The sequence below is a fragment of the Lepus europaeus genome, chromosome 1 (assembly GCF_033115175.1).
Source record: "Lepus europaeus isolate LE1 chromosome 1, mLepTim1.pri, whole genome shotgun sequence".
NCBI lineage: Eukaryota > Metazoa > Chordata > Mammalia > Lagomorpha > Leporidae > Lepus > Lepus europaeus.
This window is the reverse complement of record NC_084827.1, coordinates 42,125,852-42,151,811: the sequence shown is the minus strand read 5'-3', so window position 1 is coordinate 42,151,811 and position 25,960 is coordinate 42,125,852. Positions and strand designations below refer to the sequence as shown.

General features: G+C 40.5%; 1 protein-coding gene across 1 annotated transcript in view; it reads right to left on the bottom strand.

Annotated features, from left to right (window-relative positions):
* MAGI2 (membrane associated guanylate kinase, WW and PDZ domain containing 2) overlaps positions 1–25,960 on the bottom strand; it is a 1,616,214-nt gene that overhangs the window by 211,994 nt on the left and 1,378,260 nt on the right. Inside the window, exons 11-12 of the mRNA XM_062210835.1 lie at positions 10,734–10,765; positions 5,049–5,238 (exon numbers count right to left, since the gene is read on the bottom strand). Of these exons, the coding sequence (XP_062066819.1) occupies positions 5,049–5,238; positions 10,734–10,765 (222 nt within the window). The remainder of the gene's footprint in view (positions 1–5,048; positions 5,239–10,733; positions 10,766–25,960) is intronic.

Below are 25,960 nucleotides of genomic sequence, written 5' to 3'. Positions count from 1 at the left end.
CCTATTTCTTCCACTTAGTTTGCCATGCTCTAGATTTGCAGATATGAACAATTTCCTGGGTATGGGGAGAGTTCACTGGGGCTTTGGTTACCAAGACAAGCCACCACATAATTCTTTTCCTCAACTTAAGGACAAAACATGCATAGGCAAAAATTTGATTAGTCAAAGAAATTAACTGAAAAAAAAATTAGTTATCTGAGTAGGTACTAACATTTTTATTCGCGGTCTGTACATTTAGAAATACAAAGGTGCTGCAAAAAGTTCCTGGAAGGTATATTATGAAAACAAAACAAAACAAAACAAAACAAAACAAAACAAAAAAAAAAACAACTGTGTCCAGATTTCAAGAATTTTGGCATCAAAATAAACTTATTTTTTACTCTATTTTCCATTAACTTTTTGAAGTACTTTCAGATGCTTTTCTTGGACTGAAATGATGTCTATTCTTGAAGAGATTATATGATAAGGAGAAACCACATAATTTATTATTCAAATGGGGACTATTTGGAAAGTGGAAGGGGAATATTAATACTTATTCAGGACAAAAAAAGACCAGGACAGTTTTAGAACTCCTATGTGCAGCCACCATTGATAGTCTCATGGGTAAGCAGGCCATTAAAACAATTTTCCTATCATACCAGACGTACAGGGTTAAAGCAAGGATACAGTCACATCTAGAGAAAGAGTAATGGGAGGAGATGAGAAGACAGAAAACAGTAAGAGCCTTTAGAAATGCCTTTTTTCCAAGGTTAGAAATGATATGCATAGGCCAACATTAGGAAGGCAAGCATACATACTGAGAAATCTTAAGCCATTCCTCTTATGACTGCAAAGAAAACTCAAGTCCTTCTTTTATGAAATCCACAGGAAAAGAACAAAAACAAGAGAAGCCAAAAGTAGCATGGCCTGTCCTACTATGCCAAAGTGTGTTTTTTCCTTTGCTTTCAGTCAGGAAAATCAAAAGTAATGTGGACAGCAAGAAGTCAATTATCAACAGAGACAATCTACATGGAGAACAAAAATGATGTTTGTCTAAAAGTCAATGGTAGACATGGAGGTGGGGAGAATTTTGCTCTTTTCTTGGAATTGGTGGGAATGACATATGGTCAGTTGTTAAGTAACTGGCATGAAAATACAGAAGCTTCATGGATTAAAACTTTCTTGGGGACATGGTTCTGCTTTTCTGTATGTAAGCTTAAGCTTATGTTGAATTAAATTGGTGGGGAAAATACTTTTACATAGAATTCTCCAGTAAGAACTAACTAGATGTTGATAATTCAAAGATATCGAACATGTAATATTCTCTTGACTAGACATCAAGTTTGCATATGGAACTGGAGAAAGTATCAGCACTAGCTGGTTATTGTTACAGCACAATGCTACCCATGTTGTTTGCTGTGTTGTGTAACGTGGTCTTGTTCAGAACTGTTTTCCAAAGTATACATTTGTGTCCCCGGTTTCACAGAAGCTCCTCATGAGCTTACTCTGGGTTATTTCTCATGATTTTTCTCTTGGGAAGAGCCTAGCAGAGTTCTAGACACATATTCATATATTCCTGTTGATTGATGTGGGGCCCAGCAGTGCTGCCTCTGGGAACTGTGCCCAATGCTATGAAATGAGAATGAGAAGACTGTCCTGCCTCCTGCCTGTAGGAGTGAAGAACTTTCCTCTCTCTCTCTCCAGTCCTGTCTCATTTGGAGAAGCTCTCACGAACACAGGGGGTGTTTCTAGCTTTCCTCTCCAAAGCATGTACCTGTCATGTTCTGTTTCCTGCAGCTCTAGTCTTCTATGGTTGTAGCATTTCTATGGTTATAGCATTTTTCTCAGGAATGCATCTTTATTAAGATGTCCTGTGCATGCACATTAAAATGTCAGCATAATCTAATTATGAGCCAAATGAGCCACAGCAACATTTACATCATTTGATAAATTTCTATCATTTGCAGGGCACTGGTGACTTGAATCCAAATATTTCTTGACAGCCTTGAAGGAACACACATTCTGTAGCCCCAGCTCGTGGGGCATCTTTTTATTTGGTGACTGCAACCCAGCTTTGAGTGTTAATGAAAAAAAAAAAATCTCTTTAGCCTTTGGACATGGCTCTAACGGAAGACAGTTTGAGACCACTACACGACAGGGACAATATCAAAGAACTGAGTTGAAATAGCTTTGGTTAGGATTCTCTGGTATCCTGGTACCACTGACTTCTTTTCCCCAAGGAAACAGTGGGGAGACACAAGAATACACAGAGCCAAACATAACTGGCATGCATGTGTCAAAGGAGTAAGAATAGAGTGGTTCACAATCAAAAATTTGAACACCGTGCACACATTTTATGATTATTGCATTAAAAATAAAACCTGTTTGAAGATGATGAGGAACAGGCTGAACTTCCCTCATTAGTTTAAAAAAAAAACAACAACTTTTCTTTGGGAATTGCTCAAAAAGTTTAAGTAAGTGAAGGAAGCTTTTTCGTACTTGGAGACAGAAAGCGTGCAGAGGGTACTGTTTTTTTCTTTGCAGAGCCCAGAGACAGTGGCACCACGCTCTGGTTTCCTTAACCTTCAGGGGTAGAGCTTTCGTTACCTTAGCATGATTTCTGTGTTTCATTCGCTCTCTGTTCAGTGTCATGAAATAACACGAGAGAAAAGAGAAGGATGGGAAGGGAATGAGCTCGCTCTCTTTTGTGCTTCCTCAGAGTTGTGACCCTGAAAGCATTACTGTGACCTTGGAAATGGTAGAGAGCTGATGAAAACAAGAAGGGTGCAGCTGGGAGCGAAGTGGCGGCAGCGACAAGGAGAGAGCACTGTCGGGGTGAGGCTGCAGGGTGCAGAGGCTGATGGGAAGATCACAGAGGAGGCCTGGAATTGAAAGTTCTGGGAGGCTGAGGTTGGTGGGTTCACTTTGCTACACCAGAGGAGGGGAAAGGCAGTGAACCCACCCAGCATCGTAGGGGCTGGGTAAAGACATCAGAATTCCTTTAGGGATAAAAGAGGGTCATAGAGCATTCCTGCTCAGAAATGGAGGGCACGGCTGCCATCAGAAAACTACGAAGAGAAGCCTGGGAATAAACACTAGCACGTCCTTTGTCCCGAAGAAGAAAGCTTCGTGCCCGCCAGGGAACTAAGAGAGCATGGCAGCCGCTGGCTAATGAAGCGAGAAGAAACAAGAAAACAGGAGCAGCATTTCTTGCTGCTCTCTCAATAGAATCCCAAAGCCAAACGAGCCAAGGACTTGAGGACGGTGTTTCCATTTTCCAAGCTGGAACCTCCACCAGTCTTGCCCTCTACTGGTTTACACTCCTTCTTCTCATTTTCTCTAGGATCTCGCTTGTTATCTTCCATCTGTTTCCACAGTGTGGCCAACAAAGTAAGTATTCAATAAGCAACTTGGTAATTGGAAGCAGAAAGGGTGTTAAGATCTGCGTTGAAATCTTTTCAATTCTTTTTTTTCAGATGAACATTAATACCCTGCGTTCCTCCTGTGTATCTTAAGTGAAGAATGCCAACTTTGTTCTGATTCTACCATAACAAAGACATTCTGCAGATACAGTCCCTCAAGATAGTTCAGTTGTTCCTCCAAAAAGTCAAGAATGAAATACAATAGCTCGGATGTAGCTGATTATTTTTTCAGAAAGGGAGTGAGGGGACTCGTTCAGATAAAAATGATTTCTCAATGGCCTGCTGTCCTAACTACTTTATCAACCAAAATTACTTCTACAAAGAGCCTTTGAGGAAGGGGAAAAGGTATGATGTCGGCTTTTCCCTTTCCCAGCTGGGTGCGTGATTCTCAGGCCCTGAGCTCATCAAAGAAGTAAGCAGAACTGAGGTCCTCTGAGATCGCACACAATGGAAAACCTGCTATTCACGCTTCAGATGATAAAGCTGACAGAACACCACAGGAGGGGAAACCAGCGGAGTGCCAGGGACTACACCCTGCTCACTGGGCTAGGGTTCCTGATCATTTTCTCTGTCCTATTATACTGTACACTCTGCACTTGAGCCATTTAGATTCCTGTCCTCTAACGTTAGTGGAGATGACCTGTAAGAGGGCAGAGAGAAGCACCAGAAATGTCTCATGCAATATTAAAAGCCTTTGCTTTCTAATATTTATAAAGTACAGTGAAAAAATAATTTGGAAAGCCTTCAGATAGGCTGACAAGGGCACACACACTATTCCAAGGACAATGTTCAAATGGGCACCACTGCGTTCAGTGAGAAGCAGAAGATTCAGATGGAAATGATGGGCACCTGGGTCTGTGCTGGTCTTGGGAGCAGCTGATTTCATGACCATGGGGTGGGACATGTCACTCAAGGCCATAAACTTTTCAGGGATGCACTCAAGGGTCTACGAGAACTTGGGAACTTTAGACTCAAAGTAAGATTAAATGTGTTACAACTTGTAAACACTTCTTCCTCTTTGGCAACTTAAATAAAACTGGCAACTTCACACACATGGAAAATGAAACATAAATCAGAAGCAAATGTCTTTAACTTTCTTCTAGGGCTTAGGAAACAAAAAGTAGGAAAGAAATTAAAAATGGAAAGATTGAATAAGCTTGCTCTTAGAATCAATTGGCCTTTTGACTCAACAGGTACAAAGTTATAGTTAAATAGCAGGAATAAATTCTGGTGATCTAATGCCTGGCAAGGTGATGTACGTAATAATATTTATTTCAAAATAGCCACAAAAGAGGGGTTTTTAAACAAATGTTCTTACCATAAGCAAATGACAAAAATTTGAAGTGTGGCTATGCTAATTAGTCTGTTCTGATCATTGTACAGTGTATGTAGGCATCAAAACATCATATTCTGTCTTATAAAATATAAACAAGTATTATTTGTCAATGAAAAATAAAATAAAACCATGAAAAGAGGGAGTGAAGGGAAACTGGGCCTTTAAAATTTCAGATCAGTTGACTTTACTCTTGAGATACATTTGAACTTTCAGAATATGAAATCATGCTGGATCATCCAGCCTCAGATACGTGACCATGCAGGACCTCAGAGACTGTTACTGTACCCTCGTTTTATGCGGCTTGCACTTACGCCTACTTTCATAAATGGCTCTAGATTTCTCGTAGAGCTCATAGGGGTCAGGCTTCCGCGGGTCAAAGGCCTCTGCTGAGTCAGGGAAGGAGCTCCTGTGGAGGGCGGGTGGGAAGGGCAGGTTCTGCGGGACGGCGGGAGCGGATAGACTCGTCTGAGGACTGCCTTGATTCTCCCATCGTTCTGGTATCTGAAAGCGAAAGAGAACACAGAGAATGACAGATGAGGACTTCTTCCTGGCTGTTTCTCTTGTCACCTTTAAGTCAGCTTTCTTGCCTTATGGACTTTTCTTCCAGGAAACATTTACAACATTAGTATAAACGCCTTGGGAAAAGATTCTGTGTCCATATAATAAAGCACTCCAGACCATTATAAATAAAAGTGGCGCCAGGCTTTTGAATGCAAACTGATATAACCCTGTTACCTATTTACTGGTATTCTCTAGCAAATTACTTAATGTCTCTGGGTCTGCTTTTTTTCCTAAAAATTAAGATAACATATATCTCAAGATAAATTGTGTCTAAGTGCTTAGAAATGTATGTATTACTTGTTCCTTTGCTAAGATGATTCTAGTCTATTTCATTACTTCTACTAAAACGGAAGTCATCAGCACATATTCATTTGACACTTACGCATATCCTAACAGCCTCCTCCACTTGGACATTCAGTCTTACAGGGTATAGATAAGTAATTATGCAGCCACCTGGGATTCAGAATTGCCACTCATTTACTGTTGATCTGGTGATTTCTCCCCTTAAATGCTGCTGCTGCTGTTGGTACTGCCCCAAGTTATTAACAATCTGTAGAGCACTTCCCAATCTTCATGACCTTCTTTGACCTTGCTACAGCACAGTGATGCAGATGAGGGAGGGACTAACATCATTCTTTTTATGACTTCAAGGAGGAAGCCAGGTTCAAGGAGGCTACCTATGGACACAGCCAGCTTCCCCTTCACTCAGCCATCAACTGACTCCTGATTCGGATTCAACTTCTGCTTTTCTGCTTAGCATAAACCTGCAGTGTGTGTAACAGTCAGCTCAGGTTACCCGCTTGCCTGGAATTCTGCCCTGGGATAGGCCAGCCTCAGCATCAAGGCCACACTCCCTAGTGGCATGGTGGGTTCCCAAGGGTCTAGGTTCTGCTCATCTTGCTCCTATCTGCAGGTGGTCGGTTCCTTTCTAGCCTCTAAGATCGAACACATTCTCTCCTGCCTCTTAAGATTTGCCCACACTCCTTATTTCTATTTCTAGCTACCAACTTCATCATTTTTGCACTCTGCATCCCCTCCCTCATGCATGTGGTACTAGATTCAGATGAGCATCTCCTTCCCTAGAAGGTATTTGTGGACCAGCCTGTCCCTCTTGGTGCACATACGGCACCCTCTACACCTTCTTCTCTGCTTCACACCACTCCTCACACCCAAGAGTAACTACAAGTTGTTTGTCCATGTCTCCTCAAACAGATCACAGTGGGGACAGGGCCTGCATCCTTCTCATTTCCGTACTCTGGACACATAGCAAGGGCTCAGAAAATGTTCACCGAATCAATGATCAAAATCATAAATAGAACAGGGGGCATCTTTTTGTTGGTTTGTTTTAAAGTTTTGATATCCACAACACCTTGAACTTGGCAGGATCATAACTTTCTGTTCCTTATTGTCTTGCCCTGCTTTTATTTGCACATTGGCTGTCTTTTTTTTTTTTTCATTAGGGCTTTGACTCCAGTGTTCACTTGTTATGCATCAATATTTTACAGCTGGCAGGGATGTGAGGGACCATGTACCCCAGTGTTTTTCAAACTGTGCATGTTCATGTGGAACACCAGAGATCCCTGTGGCTCGCTCCATCCATCTGGGATTGCAGCCAGGCTGTGGATTGAGCCAGAAAACTGGGAAAGAAATGGGTCACTGACTCTTCTTTTAATCAGATTGACTTCACAGTGTTTTCTGTATGGACTACTGCTCAAGATTTCATTTGAACACTTTCTCTAGCTTAATACGGGGAAAAAAAAAAACAACCCTGATCTATACCAATTCCTTCCTGTTAAACATCATTTCTGGAAGCACAGAGAGGGCAAGTAGCTTGTCTGAGGGCCAGCAGCTTCCAGGGGGCAGATATTGGTCAGATCCAACTTATATTCTAACAGGAGTGCTCATTTCTGTAAATATACACCGGGGGGCGGGGGGACAACTGGTAAATGTGGTTAGATTTTCAGCTTATTGTGTGCTCAGTGGGTCCTCTGCTCCTGTTTAGTAAAGATCTTAATTTCATTTGGTAGTAAAATTCACATGGGAAGCCACACTGGGTTTCCTTGGTTATCTCTTCTGGGTGACCTGGCTGTGATGTGGAAGACCCACGTTTGATCCTTTCTTCTTGTTCATGTGAACTGACTTTAGAAATCATGTGGTTGTATTCTGGTTGTGACTTTCTCCCTTCCATTTCTAAACATAAGATACCAAATGCTAAACAGCAAATATATTAGAATTGCAGTCTGAGTAGCTATGGTATCCCACTTGTCATCACCTTACACTAAGAATGATCTGATCTGCAAGTGTGTTTTGCTGGTGCATGTATTGCTCATGTACTGGCACTGGAGCAAACATGCTTCAGGTGAAATATTGGTATTTCTGAAAAACAATCTTGAAACTACAGAACAAATAATGCTTTGGGCACCATTTGGGAAAATTTCTGTGGCAGATTGACAAATTCTACAATTTATGTAGCATAGAGGATGGGGAATTAGTCAAGAGTCCAGCTCATGCTTAGCAAAGCAATCACAACCTCTCACTGTGACATTCATCAACCTTGGAGTCACTGTGTCAGGTTTTCTTAAAAGACTGTGGAACAGAAAATCACTGCACCCAGAGAAAGCAGAATTACAGTTCTACTCCTGCCATCTCCTGCCCTGATCCCTCCAAATTGAATTACCTGGTGGCTTTGAACCAGAAGGCAAGGAGCAAACTACTTGCTTGGGATTGGACATTGCTGGCGCAACTGTACCCCTTGAAGGGTAACTCTGTTAACTCCTTCATACTTCCTTGGACACCTTGGCTTCTGGACTTTGCTTTCTCCCTCGGACTCCTTGTGTTCCTGTCTACCTTTGGGAACCTCCTGGATCCTGGTCCTGCTCCCTTGCCCAGGTCCATGGGCCTCACTTGGTCTTCCTAGTGTCTTCCTGGCCTTGACTTGTCTAGAGTGTGTGTTACCTGCCAGGTGTTTATCTTACCAAGGTGTCTTACTGGGTCTCTCTTGTCCAGTCCCAGTGATGTCTGTACCCAGGCAGATCTTTGTAAATATCTCACTACAGTAAGGAAAAATGGAAATGAAGTAGTTTCCTGTATCTGGGAGAAAATCTGTATCTCTGTTGGCCTTTGGTGAATGATGGAAAGTATGAAGGAAAGTCATAGAAGTATCAGTGCAAGAGTGGAAATTCAGCTCATACCTAGGCATCAAACAGTAAAGCAGAAAAACCAATGCATGATCATGGCTAATATTTAACCCCAGCTTCTGATTCTAGACAGGGCTACAGGGTGTAGAAGGCATGTACATAATGTAGGTTTTTTTTTCCCCCACCCATAAAATACTCTGCCTAGAACTTTTCTTCTTAGAGAAGCTGGGACAGTCTAAACACACCCCCATCAGTATTTTTGGCAGAGCTTGGAGACACAGGCATCTGGCTTGATTCCAATTGAAGAATTGAACTTGGATTTCTTCCAGAAGACAGAATGAGAACTCACTATCATTACTTTATTACTTGTTAAACAGGAAGTGATTGTCTTGCCATGGATCCACTTAAGATGTGGGTGAGCAGGACTGAAGAGGGTCTGGGAATGACCCAGAACCAGGAGAAAATTAGATCTTATCCAGAGTAACATTTCCTTACTCTGGCTAAAGATGTCATCCATCCTCTTCAGAGGACAGAGTATACAAATCCACATCCTGTGAGTACGTTGCTATATTTTTTCAATTAAATAGCTCCACTAGCTATGTTAATTTCATAGAGTGATTTATTTATTAAGTGTTCATGCACCAAAGGCTGCTTTCTATAGTGGTAGTAGTCTCAATTTTTGGAGTTCAGGATATCGAGGCACTATTTTAGGACCTTACATAGATTAACCTAGAAGCCTCACAATACCCATGTTGGAGGGGCATGTTATCTCCATTTTACATGCGAGCTTAAGCTGCTAATCCAAGACCACACAGCTAGCAAGGGGAAGAGACAAAACTTGATTCCAAGAAATAGGCCTTCAGAGCCTGCACATCAAACAATTGTGCCATACTGCCTTGCATTTTTGCCAGCAGTCTAAAGGATTTCTGGTGGATACATGGAGGAAGTAAACAACAGCTCTCTGTCTTCAATCAGCATAGGATTTGGAAGCCCAAGCCTTAGCTTATGCATCGCCTTAAGATTAGCTTGTACATTGAGCTCTGTGAAACCTTTTTCGGAATTATTGACTATGGATGTAATTACTATAATGACAGCAAATGCTGTAATTACAACAAATGACATAATTTGTGTAAATGTAGTACACATAAGGAAATCATTGGATGGCATAATTGTAGCACCATGATGAGGATGCAAGTTTCCTTGTTAAATTAGATGAAGAGGTGTAGAGCCCCAGAGAACAGATATAAGTTTGGTGGTTAAAGGAAGGAATGATTTAGAAGTTGGATAAAGTAAACCAATGTTTAATTTTGGTGCACTGAATCTTAATGAGGACACGCTGGGTGAGAGTGTTCTGCATGGCCACCACAGTCTTCCAGTCATGGGTGTTGGACATTCCACATAGGGTAGACCATTATAGGACACCAACAGATGGGACCCCAGAAAACTGGTCCCAGCGTTTTGGACTTGGACAATGAGTAGTTTCGGTCTAATAATGTGCCAAGTGTCTCTAACTGCCAAGCCAGCTGTCTAACCTAGCTTTACAAAAGCGTTATTGAAACCCACCAGCCTCCTATGCAGGTATTACAATTTCAGTGTGTTTCATAGGGGAACTAGGCCTGGAGAGGTTAGGTGAAGGGTGACGGTGGATAGCATGTGGCTCTGAAGAAGATGCAGACATATCACTTGGAGCAATTGTCAGTTTCAGTGGAATACACACAGACACACACAGACACACACACACACATGTATTCATATTCTAAGCTTATATTTACATACATGGAGCAAACACACACAGAGATAAATATATATGTATATGTATGTATAAGTACATAACACACACACACATACAAATATTTAGCTCTGTAGACATTAAAACACACATATAAATATATACAAGAGTTAAATTTCTCATGGACCAGATTTAATTTGCAGGTCAAGACCTCCAGCCCTAGGGCTTGCATTGCTTCTAAAAATTCCACAAAAGAAGGACTATACAGTATTTCTAAAAGGGGGGAAACAAAAGATTTCTACAGTGTTTTCATGACACCAGACTGTTTGGTGTTCATATTCATTTTGTAAGTATACATTTTTAAAAAGGGTGGAATTGTCTTGTATGAAAGTAGGATGACTTACTCTTCTTCTCTGTCAGATAAAAACATGACACAGAGGATTTGTTCTTTTGACATCACATAACCTCTGAGGTGGAAGAGATTTTGAAGTCACCCAATTCAACTCTTGTTTAGTGGGACTGCAATAGTAACTAGAAACAAAGAAAGAAGCAGAATAATTCCAACTTACAGGCTTTGGAGTTTTCCATGGAGAAAAGAAACCTGTAATAAAGAAAACAGTATTTGAACTTTGAAGATGTACCCCACTACCACTTATGGATGGCATGATATTAAGATCATTGTTCTTCACATAAAATTCGTTAACAGCAACAAAATTCTACCTGGCTGTATAGTTTTGTTCAAGGAGCTGAAGTAATTTCACTGGGATTACATTCATAACACTGAGTGTAAGAACACTCTCTTTTGGCAACTGAAGATTCTGAGGCAGAGTGAGTGACCGTACAGTGGCTGTCCGCTTCTTGACAAGGTTCAAGCCAAGTCATCCTTAGGGATTTTTGTCACACAGCCTCAGTGGGAGGGAGGTGGAGATCACACAGATAGAAAATTAGATTTTAAAAGATAAGCGCCTCTTGGCGTAAGAAATGATTCTTCTTTATGCACTTGTTTTGTGTGGTTAAAATCAATAAAATTCTTCATCATTCCTAACATTTAAAAAATGTGTATACCTATGTTATCAGACTCTACTATAAATTTTTAAATGACTGATCTCCAACTGAGATTTTCGCTAGAGAAGATTTCTACTTTATTATCCCTCTACCCAAATGTTGGCACAATGTTTTACATGAGGAAGCTCAAAGTGTTTAATTGAATGAATCATGTATCATCAAAGCATTTCCATTGCCCCAAATTATTGAGCTTTTTCTATTTTCACAAATGACATGATGATTACACTGATCTTATTTTGATTCAAGTGACTATGAAGATAATTACAGGTAAAGGACAGACCAGTTCCCTTTTTCTAATTTTATTTTATTATTTTGTCATATGGAATCAGTTTTTTAATGAGATGTAAAACAAGCTTAAAAATAAGGAAGGCAGGTGACTGCCATATACTGGTTGTAACAATCCAAACTTTAGCATATGAAACAAAATTACCTTCTTTTCACATCATATCTTCCATCTTTTAACAATTTGCACTCACATCAATATCAGTTATTATCTGATATAATGTCAAATATAAATGAAATGCTGAAAACATGCTACATACTGCTTATCACCCCTTAAATTGGGGCTTGTCCAGCTATGGCTGACAGCCATAACCCATTTATAGGAAATATCTATAGAAGTTTGGATACACAATTACTGAGACACTTAAAAAAATCCAGTAAAAATAGCAATTGCCCCTCAATGCACCACTGTGAAGAGCTGACAATTTGTTTTATGAAAACAGGGCGATTATGTAAGCCATAATGTTTCTGAGCTTTCCTTGGAACCCAGAGTTACATTCGTGCTCCAGTGCAATAACCCTTTACCTAAGGGGCTTGGTACAATTAGCACTTCTTCTGTCTCACATGCTCTATTGGTTCTTTTCTCTCTTTCCAGTGATTGAAAAAGATTCTTTTTAAAAATTCTGATTTGATTATAATTTAATTACAAGGATTTCTCAACATCTTTCTTAGAAAGAGTTGAGAATAAAAATGACAAATACATACATTTATCCCCACGATCCATTCTGCAAAAATCTCAATGAAAATAACCTGATCAAGAGTTAAAAAGTGAAAAGAAAATTTTAACCTAATGGCCTTATAACAATTATTTTCAGTGAAGGATGAAAACTATTTGTTGTCTTATGGAAGCATCAGCAACATTTCTTTTGGAACAAGATATCATTTATATGTTTTACAAGGTCGAACGAAGTGTTCATTTATTTCCTCTGCTTTTTTTTTTTTTCTTGTCACTATCTTCTTGGAGTGCTTGGACAGATTCTGAGTATTTGCTGCTTTATGTGTGTTGGGTGCTAGATGGACACAGAAATATTACACATGGCCCCTCCTCTACTAGGGAGTGGTCATCTCCATGTGGAACACTATATGAAAAGGTGATCCTCCCTCCTACGGAAAATGCAGTCATCTGACCACTTAGTAGTTATGGTACTAGGAGGGCGTAGGGTGGGGTTTGGGCAAGAACAGTCAAGAAGGGAGGGTGTTTAGTTTGACCTCCTTTTAGCATAGGCACTTCGGTTTCCCATTCTGTCCAGGCTGCTTCAATCAGTCTGACCTTAGACCTTTGGTATGACTGAGGACTTTGCTGTTCCCACCATGGCAGTCTCTGGAATATTCCTGGCACTGAATGTTCTGCAGAAGCATAAGTCTTAAAAGCAATGGTTGCCCTTTCTGAGTTATTGTTAAGAAGACAAAAATAAATGGTTTGTTGCAGAGTTAAGTAATCTCAGGGAATAAGAAAATGAGGATATTGGGGATATTATTGTGGAACAGTGGATTAAACTGCTGCCTGGTAGGCCAGCAATCCATATTGGAGTGCCAGTTCAAATTCTGGCTGCTCTGCTTCCAATTCAGCTCCCTGTTAATGTGCCTGGGAAAGCAGTGGAAAATGGCCCATGTACTTGGGCCCCTGCTACACATGTGGGAGACCAGGATGGAGTTCCTAGTTCTTTTTTCTGACCTGGTCCAGCTCCAGCTGTTATGGCCATTTGGGGAGTGAATCAGCAGATGGAAGACCTCTCTCTCTATCTGTGTCACTTTGACTTTTAAATAAAAATAAATAAATAAACATTAAAAAATATGAGCATACTTCAAAGGCTCACAGAAAAGCTCACAGCTAAAAGATAACTTTATTTTGATGCCATTTTTTTTGATATCTACCCATAGTTTTCCATAATGAGCATTTTCCATGAACTTTTGTAGAATCCTCAGAAGGCTCAGAGCAGATTTACTTAGGAATTAACTTGCATGATCCATTGTGTTTTTGTTTGTTTGTTTTTGGCAAATTATCAACCATGCTGTAAGCATCAAAATTAAGATAAATAGAAAAAATCTATTTTGAATATACTCAGTTTGGACCTGACTAATCCAGAAGATCAAGTTTTCTAGGTGATGAAACTCCAATTTTCTGCTTAATTTCATTGGAAGATCTGAAGAAATACTATCATAACATGGGTCAAGATATTATTCTATATTACAAATGTACAATAATTTCTATTTCAGTTAACCTGTGAAAAATAAGCCCAAACCAAATAAACACCTTTAAATCCTTTAAGAAATATGCAGGTTATTACATTGAGTTTATCTCTGAAATTAAGTAGGAGATGATTGTAACAGAAGACTTGTGGGATCTGGGGAGTTTTATGCATGCCATATTGTACCTCCACATGGCATATTTGGAACAATTTCTTCCTTTTTTTTAAAAAGAATTATTTTATTTATTTGAAAGTCAGAGTTACACAGAGAGAGAAGGAGAGGCAGAGAGAGATGTCTTCCATCCACTGGTTTACTCCCCAATTGGCCACAATAGCCAGAGCTGAGCTGATCCAAAGCCAGGAGCCAAGGAGCTTCCTTCGGGTCTTCCCATGTGGGTGGAGGGGCCCAAGGAGTTGGGCCATCTTCTACTGCTTTCCCAGGGCATAGCAGATAGATTGGAAGTGGAGCAGCCAAGTCTCAAAACAGTACCCATACGGGATACTGGCACTGCAGGTGGCGGCTTTACTCGTTACGCCACAGCACCAGCCTTTATTTTTTATTTTTTTTAAAATTATTTATTTATTTGAAAAGCAGAGTTACAGAGGCAGAGAGAGAGAGAGAGAGAGAGGTCTTCCATCTGCTGGTTCACTCCCCAGATGGCCACAGCTGCCAAAGTTGGGCTGATCTGAAGCAAGGAACCTAGAACTTCTTCCAGGTCTCCCACACAGGTGCAGGGGCCCAAGGACTTGGGCCATCATCTACTGCTTTCCCAGGTCATAGCAGAGAGCTGGATCATAAGTAGAGCAGCTGGAACTCAACCAGCACCCATATGGGATGCTGGCACCATAGGAGACGGCTTTACCTGCTATTCCACAGCATTGGCCCCTAGGGACCAATTTATGTGTATTCTAAGTAAGCATTTAAAAATAAAAACATGGGCCAGCGCCATGGCTCACTTGGTTAATCCTCCACCTGCGGCACTGGTGAAGTAGCACCTTGACAGTAGGGACTCCATTTTGGAGAACCTGAGACTGCATTCTGGGAAGGTGCCCCCCCACACTGTGAGACTCTGGTCTGAAACTATGATCTAAAACAATTAAACAACAGCAGTCCACTACATCACACTTGGCAGAGCATAGAAACCCCCAGCATGATCGCTCAAGCTTGGAAGTGGATAGGCTACACCTGGGTTAATGATAAAAATGTAATTTGTCTATGTCCTACATATGATTAAAACCAATACCTGGATTAATGTCAAGATTATAATTAAAATTGTTAAGATTGTAACTGGTATTGTCAAGATTATAATTGATACTAGTTTCGCATAGGTTTTAGGTCAGCTTGACCCCAGTAACCATGTATTCCCCCCCGATCCTAGCAACCATGTATTCCCCTCCCGATTTTGTGGTTTTTGCCTTTATAAACCCTGTTGCTTTGGGCTTCAGGGTTGAGAGTTCTTTAGGGCATGAGCCCACTCTCCACCGCCGGCAATAAAGGACCATCAAATTTTATCAATATGTGGAGCTCTTTTGTTTGCACTCGCTCAGGTACAACACTGGCATCCCATATGGGCGCCACCTTTTAGTCCCATTTGCTCCTCTTCCAGTCTAGCTCTCTGCTGTGGCCCAGGAGGGCAGTGGAGGATGGCCCAAGTGCTTGGGCCCTGCACCCACATGGGAGACCAGGAGGAAGCACCTGGATCCTGGCTTTGGATCGGCACAGCGCCGGCTGTAGCGGCCATTTGGGGGGTGAACCAACGGAAGGAAGACCTTTCTCTCTCTCTCTCTCACTGTCTATAACTCTACCTGTCAAATAAATTAAAAAGATAAATAAATAAAAACACAACAATAACACTTATTTCAAATGATATCCACTCAATTCAGCAAAAAAGAAAAAAACCTCAGAAAATATTTCCTCTTTCCCTTATTGTCAGAAATTTTTCTTTAGAGAAACCTGAGAACCTTCCATTTATATGGGTCATTGTCATGTTAGTTGCTTGTTCAATGGTAGCTCAGACTGAGGTCTCAACCTCATGCGATGCAAAACTCTTAGTGCTGTAAAGGACTATTTTCAAATTGCTTAATGATCACGAAACACATTGCCTTTTCTCTAGCAGAAGCGTTCACAAAGTGGCTCTTTTTAGAACCTACTTCTGACACATGAGACTCAAAATGAAAGACTACCAATATATTTACAGTGGCTCTGAAGGGAGAGCCCCCTCTGGTGTACACGTTCAAGCCAGGAGTTTTATTTGTGTTTATTTTCATGGGGCAACAAGATCATGATTAGTTGGAGTCTTCAAATGGTTCATGTATAAAATGTATCATGGGGAAAATAATGCAAGGATTTCCAAGTTATTTTTGCATCAGAAATGAACTTATGTTTTAATTCCCTTTTTTCCATGAACTTTTGGAAGTTCCCTCATATCTGCTGGGACAAATGAATCTTATCTTTAAGATTATCATTATAATTTCATTTACTTTGTTCAAAGATTTGTTTATTTATTTGAAAGAGGGGGCAGAGACAGAGACAGAAACAGAGAGATATATCTTCCATCTGCTGTTTCATTTCATTCTCCAAATGGCCACAATAGCCAGAGCTGGACCATGCCGAAGTCAGGAGTCAGGAACCCCATCTGAGTCTCCACATGGATCGCAGGGACCCAAGTACTTGGGCCATCACTCACCGCTTCCCAGGAGTCTTAGTAGAGAACTGGGTCAGAAGCAGAGCAGCTGAGACTTGAAGTGGCACTCTGATATGAGCTGCCAGTGTCCCAAGCAGTGGCTTAATACATGCCTCTCAACTTCAGGTACTTTAGAAGGAATTCTATGGTGGCTAAAAATGATGGAGATGCTGGGGAAACACTTCCCATTTCTGTAAGTAGCAGAAGAGGAGTATGGACAACTCTGAAGTAAAGACCTGTTCCAATGCAGATTTCTATGCCTTCTACTTAAAAGCTGCATGTTCTGCTTTGCTTATTAAAGTGGGAGACACAGCGACATGAATACGCCTGGCATAACTGAACTGTACACTGAAATGCGGAGGCTCCCCAACTTAAGATGGTTCAACTGAATGAGGGTTTGACTTCATGATGGTGCAGAAGTGATATGCATTCAGTAGAAACTGCATGTTGAATTTTGATCTTTTCCTGCCGAACAATACGAGATAACATCTTTCTCACTGTGCTGGGCAGTGATAACGAGAGCAGCTTCAGATTAGCCAGTAATCATGAGTGCCAGCAACCGATCCTCTACCATATGCTGTGTGGCTAAGCTCGATGGGTCAGTAGGCTGGTTGTATTGAATGCATTTTTGGCTTATGACATTCAAATTACAGCGGGTGTATAGGGTTCCACATGGCCCCACCAACAAGGGGCATGTTGCTTAAGATGGCAAATTTTATGGTACATGTATTTTTACCACAATTTAAAAAAAATGCTTTTTTTGTGGTTGGTTAGTTGTCACCAAAAACGAAACCTGTTGAAGTGAAATGGACACTATGAGAAACAGTGACTTGATCAGCCCTTGTTCCGACTGTTGATGTATAATTTAATACTTTATCCATTTTAGTATTTTTTTTGTTCTAGTTAATACTATTGGTTGAACTCTGTAATTAACACACAATTATTCTTAGGTGTTTAAATTTTAACTGAAAAGTGATCCCTGTTAAATATAAGAGTGGGAATAAGAGAGGGAGGAGATGTACAGTTCGGCACATGCTCAATTGGACTTGCCCCAAGTGGTGAAGTTAGAAATGTGCCAGGGGATTCCAATTCAATCCCATCTAGATTGCATGTACCAATGCCATCTCACTAGTCCAAGTGATCAATTTCAGTTCACAATTGATCACACTGATAGGTCTAAGAGTCAAAGGGATCACACAAACAAGACAAGTGTCTGCTAATACTAACTGATAGAATCAAAAAGGGAGAGAATCATCCAACATGGGAAGTGGGATACACAGCAGACTTATAGAATGGCAGATGTCCTAAACAGCACTCTGGCCTCAGAATCAGCCCTTAAGGCATTTGGATCTGGCTGAAGAGCCCATGAGAGTATTTTAGGCATGGAAAGCCAAGACACTCTGGCCAAAAAAAACAAAAAACAAAACAAAACAAAAAAACAACCAAAAAAAAAAAAAACCTAAATGAAAGATCCCTGCGAGTGAGATCCCAGTGGAAAGAACGGGCCATCAGAGAAGGAGGTGCCTTTCTCTGAAGGGAGGAGAGAACTTCCACTTTGACTATGACCTTGTCTAACTAAGATCAGAGTTGGCAAACTCAAGAGGCTTCCATAGCCTTGGCAACTCATGACTAGAGCCTAGGGAGATTACTGATGCCATAAACAAGAGTGTCAAATTGTTAAGTCAACAACAGGAGTCACTGTGTACTTATGTCTCATGTGGGATCTGTCCTTAATGTGTTGTCCAATGTGCAGTGATGCTATAACTAGTACTGAAACAGTATTTTACACTTTGTGTTTCTGTGTGGGTGCAAACTGATGAAATCTTTACTTAATATATGCTAAATTGATCTTCTGTATATAAAGATAATTGAAAATGAATCTTGATGTGAATGGAATGAGAGAGGGAGTGGGAGATGGGAGGGGTGTGAGTGGGAGGGAAGTTATGCGTGGGGGGAAAGCCATTGTAATCCATAAATTGTACTTTGGAAATTTATATTTACTAAATAAAAGTTAAAAAAAGAAAAAGAAAAAAAGAAAATGGACCACCAGACATTTTCTTGTAGGGGTGACCCATGAAATGGCTGAGGAGTGGGTAGGGGCCATTTTACTCAGTGACTTGTGGGTTTTCTGTTTTATCCTAAGTGTAATGGATAAACTTATTCAGGTTCAGTGACATCATCAAATTTACTATTGTCTCATCTCAAGCAAAAGATAATGGATTGTGGATTACAGTGGTGGGCATGGAGGTGGAGAAAAATTAGTTTAAAGTAGATTTTAAGGGTGGAATAGACAAAATTTGGCTATAAGGAAATAAGGGAGGGTGAATGTTAAGACTGACTTTCAGGTTCCTGTCTTAGAAACTCAGAGAGAAGGTGAAGGTTCCCAAAATAGGGAATGCCAAAGAGAGGTTTGGGAGGAAAGATCAAAGGTTTCACTTTTGTTGTGTTGAATTTATAATGCTTATAAGTTAGCCAAACTCAGTAAATATTTATTCAATGATTCAATGTTGGTATAAAAACCAGACATTTCATCTGTGTTAAATTACTTAAAGATTTTTCTAGAAGGTTTATTTATTTTTTATTTATTTATTTTATTAAACTTTTTATTTAATGAATATAAATTTCCAAAGTACAGCTTATGGGTTACAATGGCTTCCCCCTCCCAAAACTTCCCTACCACCCATAACCCTCCCCTTTCCCGCTCCCTCTCCCCTTCCAATCACATCATGATTCATTTTCAATTCTCTTTATATATAGAAGATCAGTTTAGTATATATTAGGTAACGATTTCACCAGTTTGCCCCCATATAGCAACACAAAGTGAAAAAAAATACTGTTGGAGTACTAGTTATAGCATTAAATAACAGTGTACAGCACATTAAAGACAGAGATCCTACATAATATTTTTTTTTTAAATTAATTAATTTTCTATGCAATGTCCAATTTAAAAAACCAAGTTTTTTTTTTCATTTCCAATTATCTTTATATACAGAAGATCGATTCAGTATATAATTAGTAAATATCTCATCAGTTTGTACCCACACAGAAACACAAAGTGTAAAAATACTGTTTCAGTACTAGTTATAGCATCACTGCACATTAGACAACACATTAAGGACAGATCCCACATGGGATGTAAGTACACAGTGACTTCTGTTGCTGACTTAACAATTTGACACTCCTGTTCATGGCGTCAGTAATCTCCCTAGGCTCTAGTCATGAGTTGCCAGAGCTATAGAAGCCTTTAGAGTTCGCTGACTTTGATCTTATTCCAATAGAGTCATAGTCAAAGTGGAAGTTCTCTCCTCCCTTCAGAGAAAGGTACCTCCTTCTTTGATGGCCCCGTTCTAGAAGGTTTTTTTAAATAAAAAAAATGCTGGACATTTACCATTTAAAATTTTTTTACTTATTTTTTAAGGAATACAAACTTCGTAAGTACAACTTTAGGAATACAGTTATTCTTCCCACCATACCTGCTCTCCCACCCACACTCCCACCCCACCTCCTCCTCCCTCTCCCCTTGTCAGTCCCATTCTCCTTTTTTTTTTTTTTTTTTTTGACAGGCAGAGTGGACAGTGAGAGAGAGAGACAGAGAGAAGGGTCTTCCTTTGCCGTTGGTTCACCCTCCACTGGCCACAGCGGCCGTTGTGCTGCGGCTGGCACACCGCGCTGATCCGATGGCAGGAGCCAGGTGCTTCTCCTGGTCTCCCATGGGGTGCAGGGCCCAAGCACTTGGGCCATCCTCCACTGCACTCCCGGGCCATAGCAGAGAGCTGGCCTAGAAGAGGGGCAACCGCGACTAGAACCTGGGGTGCCGGCGCTGCTAGGCAGAGGATTAGCCTATTGAGCCGCGGGGCCGGCCCCATTCTCCATTAACATTTATTTTCAATTACCTTTGTATGCAGAAGACCAACTCTATACAAAGTAAAGATTTCAACAATTTGCACACACACACAAAAAAACTGAGAACTAGTTTTACAGTTAATTCTTATAATACAACTCATTTAGGACAGAGGTCCTGCATGGGAGGTTAGTGCACAGTGACTCCTGTTGTTGATTTAACAATTAACACTCTTAAGTATGATGTCAGTGACCACTCAAGGCTCTTGACAAGAGCTACCTAGGCTATGGAAGCCTTTTGTGACCACAAACTCCATCAGTATTTGGACAAGGCCATAAGCAAAGTGGAAGTTCTCTCCTCCCTTCAGAAAAAAAGTACATCCTTCTTTTATGGCCACTTCTTTCTACTGAGATCTCACTCACAGAGATCCTTCATGTAGAACATTTTTGCCACAGCATCATGGGAAGCGGGAGACACAGAATCTTGGCTTTCTATACCTGAAATGTTCTCAAAGGCTTTTCAGACAGACCAGGAAACCTTAAGAGCTGATTCTGAGGTCAGAGTGTTATTTAAAGTGATTGTCATTTTATGAGTCAGCTGTGTGGACTACTTCCCATGTTAGAACATTCTTTCATTTTTAAGTCTCTCTGTTATTATTACGAGGCACTTGATCCTATTTATATGATACTTTAACACTTAATTCTATCTATATGTTCAGTTTAACACTTAATGTGATCATTTTAACAAAAAAGGGGCCTTTTTACCACCAGCTTAATGGGATTTGGAGTCCCATGACAAGTTTTTAAACTGTATCCTTAGAAATAAGTCTGTAGGAATGTATGCAGAACTATACAGCTTTACAGTTACAAACTCCCCCCCCTTCTCTTATTTCCACTCTTATTTTTTTACTGAGATCTATCTTCAATTGACTTTATATACATATGATTAACTCTATGTTTAGTAAAGAGTTCATCAAATAGTATGAAGAAAAAAATACAAAGAAAATGAAACTGTTCTTCGACAGTCAACACAAAAGCAGCTCAAGTCATCTCTTCTTAAAGTGTCAATTTCACTTCTACAGATTTTGTCCTGGTTATTTTCTGGTTATTAATCCTTTATCAGTTTCATAGTTTACAAATAATTTCTCCCATTCTGTTGGTTATCTCTTCACTTTCCTGAGTGTTTATTTTGCTATACAGAAAAAATTTTAAAACACCTCTCAAGACTGGATTTTTCTATTTGCAAGTATTGATGCCCTTCTATATTTTCTTTGCCAGTTGTTCACAGTGTGCCATAAACTCAGAGCAGTTTGCTTTCTTCATTACCTTTGATCGTGTTTGGGACATAAATAAAAAGCACTTTGCAGGTGTTAATGTTATTTGCAAGACTCACCTTACTCAAAGTTATAGACACCCTGGCACAACCTTTCTCTTCCAGTCCACCCCTTTATGCCTGCCCAAGGCTAAGGCTGTTCATCCCACCTGCTTTATTTTGAAACCACCTTTCATGTAATTGAATTTATCATAAGATAACATGCACAGACTAACTCATCTTAGATACTCGTTGGGATTACTTGAAATGGTCAGACTGCTGTCTCCCTAACGAACAAAGCCAGGGATAAGATGGACGTTTGGGGAAGGGTTGTTGTGATGCAGTGGGTTAAGCCATTGAGTTGGATGCCCACATCTCATATAAGAGTACCCACCTTCACTTCACATCCAGCTTCCTGCTAATGTGCCTGGTAGGCAGCAGTTGATGCTCAATGAGGTGGGTCTCAGCCACCCACAAGAGAGATCTAGATGGAGTCCCTGGCTCCCAACTTCATCTTGGACCAGCCTTTGCTCTTTTAAGCATTTGGGAAGTCAACTAATGAATGGAAGGTCTCTCTCTGTCACTCTGCCTTTCAAATAAATAAATCTTTTTTTTAAAAATCTTTTTCAAAACATTATTTATTTATTTGAGAGGTAGAGTGACAGACAGCGAGGGGAGAGACAGAGAGAAAGGTCTTCCATCCACTGGTTCGCTCCTGAAATGGCCACAACAGCCAGAACTGGGCTGGTCTGAAGCCAGGAGCCAGGAGCTTTTTCCAGGTCTTCCATGTGGGTGCAGGGTCCTAAGCACTTGGGCCACTTTCCACTGCTTTCCCAGGCCATAGCAGAGAGCTGGATCAGAAGAGGAGTAGCTGGGACTAGAACTGGCGCCCATATGGGATGCTGATGCCACAGATGGAGACTTAGTCCACAACGCCACAGTGCCTGCCCATCAAATATATAAATCTTGAAGAAAAAAAAATGATCATTTGGAAACAATTTTATAGTATTTATACGATGAACACTTTTCTTTAAAAGGAAAAATTTTAAAGCATTGCAAAGAAATCCTTAACCCACACCATTATAAAAAGCAAAAGGACAGATTCACTGGGTGGAAGGTGGCAGCTAATGTGAACTGTTCTTTGCAAATAGAATGCACTGGTTGACTAAAACGTACTTCTCTGACGTTAAAGTACTGCCAAGGAGTAGTTCTCCCATGCTCATTTACGGGAAAGGTCACTTGTTAGCCTAGGTCAGTTTCATTAAGAAAAATTGCCCTTTTACCTACTTCCAATTGCTTAACTGAATTATCTAAAGTGACTGTGGGGCTTAACCCATGTATTGAATTTTAATAAGAAATATATGAATCAGTCAAAAGCCAAAAAAAAAAAAAAGTGAATAACATTGGAAGCAGCTTTAGCGGAAATTAGCTCGTTACTCTACTGGCTTACATCTACCAAAGGCTGAAATTTTGATAGAAAGAAAGTGCGTTTGCCAGGCCGTGGGAAAATGAGAAGGTCTTAAAATTAAAGATTCATGTTATCAGTGATATTTTTCTCCCTCAAATTAACCCTAACTAGAGAATACTTAAAAATCTCACGACCTTTTTTTTTCCATTTAGGGAAACCTTTTTCTTTTCCTTTTTTTAAAATTTTATTTCCCGGTTGCCCCTCTTCCAGGCCAGCTCTCTTCTGTGGCCAGGGAGTGCAGTGGAGGATGGCCCAAGTCCTTGGGCCCTGCACCCCATGGGAGACCAGGATAAGCACCTGGCTCCTGCCATTGGATCAGCACGGTGTGCCAGCCGCAGCACAACGGCCGCTGTGGCCAGTGGAGGGTGAACCAACGGCAAAGGAAGACCTTTCTCTCTGTCTCTCTCTCACTGTCCACTCTGCCTGTCAAAAAATAAAAAATAAAAAAATAAAATTTTATTTAATAAATATAAATTTCCAAAGAACAACTTTTGGATTACAGTGGCTTCCCCCCCCATAACCTCCCTCCCACCCACAACCATCCCATCTCCCACTCCCTCTCCCATTCCATTCACATCAAGATTCATTTTCAATTATCTTTATATACAGAAGATCAATTTAGCATATAGAAAGTAAAGATTTCAACAGTTTGCACCCACACAGAAACACAAAGTGTAAAGTACTGTTTGAGTACTAGTTATAGCATTACTTCACATTGGACAACACATTAAGGACAGAAATCCTACCTGGGGAGTAATTGCACAGTGACTCCTGTTGTTGATTTAACTATTGACACTCTTGTTTATGGCATCAGTAATCACCCTAGGCTCTTGTCATGAGTTGTCAAGGCTATGGAAGCCTTTTGAGTTTGCCAACTCTGATCTTAGTTAGACAAGGTCATAGTCAAAGTGGAAGTTCTCTCCTCCCTTCAGAGAAAGGCACCTCCTTCTCTGATGGCCTGTTCTTTCCACTGGGATCTCACTCACAGAGATCTTTCATTTAGGTTTTGTTTTGTTTTGCCAGAGTGTCTTGGCTTTCCATGCCTAAAATACTCTCATGGGCTCTTCAGCCAGATCCAAATGCCTTAAGGGCTGATTCTGAGGCCAGATGCTGTTTAGACATCTGCCATTCTATGAGTCTGCTGTATATCCCGCTTCCCATGTTGGATTGTTCTCTCCTTTTTAATTCTATCAATTAGTATTAGCAGACACTAGTCTTGTTTATGTGATCCATTTGACTCTTAGTCCTATCATTATGATCCATTCTGAACTGAAATTGATCACTTTGACTAGTGAGATGGTCTTGGTACACGCCACCTTGATGGGATTGAATTGGAATCCTCCGGCACATTTCTAACTCTACCGTTTGGGGCAAGTCCAATTGAACACGTGCCGAACTGTACCTCTCCTCCCTCTCTTATTCCCAGTCTTATATTTAACAAGGATCACTTTTCAGTTAAATTTAAACACCTAAGAATATTGTGTGTTAAATAAAGAGTTCAACCAATAGTATTAAGTAGAACAAAAAATATATAAAAGGGATGAAGTATTAAGTTGTTCCTCGACAGTCAGGACAAGGACTGATCAAGTCATTGTAAAGATTTATCTATTTATTTAAAGGCAGAGCTCCAGAGACAGAGAGATCTTCCATCCGCTGATGGCTGCAGTGACTGAAGCTGGGCCAGGCCAAAGTTAGGAGCCTGGAACTCCATCCTGGTCTCCCACATGGGTGGCAGGGGCCCAAGCACTTGGGCCATCTTCTGCTGCCTTCCCAGGCACGTTGATAGGGAGCTGGATTATAAGTAGAGCAGCCAGGACTTAAACCTGTGCTCATATGGTACGTCAGTGGCACAGGCAGCAGTTTAGCCTGCTGCAGCACAACACCTGCCCTTACTTTCTCTTTTCTCTCTCCCATGGGATATGTGCACACTTTTGTTTTTCCTTTTAACCTTTTTCTCTCTTCTTTTTTCTTTTACTTCAAAAGCGTTTTTAATTGTTTTTTAAATTTTTATTTAGTAAATATAATTTCCAAAGTACAGTTTATTGATTACAATGGCTCCCCCCCCCATAACTTCCCTCCCACTCACACCCCTCCCATCTCCCACTCCCTCTCCCATTCCATTCACATAAAGATTCATTTTCAATTATCTTTATATACAGAAGATTGATTTAGTATGTATTAAGTAAAGATTTCATCAGTTTGCACCCACACAGAACATAAAGTGTAAAATACTGTTTCAGTACTAGTTATAGCATTAATTCACACTGGAAAACACATTAAGGACAGAGATCCCACATGAGGAGTAAGTATTACATTGTACATCAACAGTCAGGACAAGGGCTGATCAAGTCACTGTTTCTCATAGTGTCCATTTCACTTCAACAGGTTTCCCCTTTGGTGCTCAGTTAGTTGTCACCAATCAGGGAGAACATATGATATTTGTCCCTTTGGGACTTCCATTTTCAACACAGAATGGAAAATTACTGTCAGCTGACTTGCAGATGTAGCAAAACTCACTAGGCTAACAGGATGTTATCGAGTAGCCAACTCACAAGAGGACATTAAAGTACAGAGAAGGAAGGAGGAAGGTATCTTTTGTAACTTAGGTGAGAAGGATTGTACACCCCATAATATTCAGCCAATGAGGAACTGGGGGAGGGACCTGCATGCAAGGGTATAAATTGCTTGTTGTAACTGTTCTGGGTGTGCCTGCTCTTCAGACATCTGATCTTGCAAGACTTATAATAAAGTTTTGCTTTCACTGGACTTCCTGAGTATGAGACCAAGTCCATCTCTTGAGTGGACAGGTGAGGATATTTCCCATGCACCTGTTCATTCACTGGGTTCCTTGAGTAATCCAGGCTTTTCTAAACACAGGGCCTTTGCACAAACTTTCTTTTTCCTACCCTTTCTCACACATCACATAGTTATGTCTGACTCCTTTATGCTTAAATAT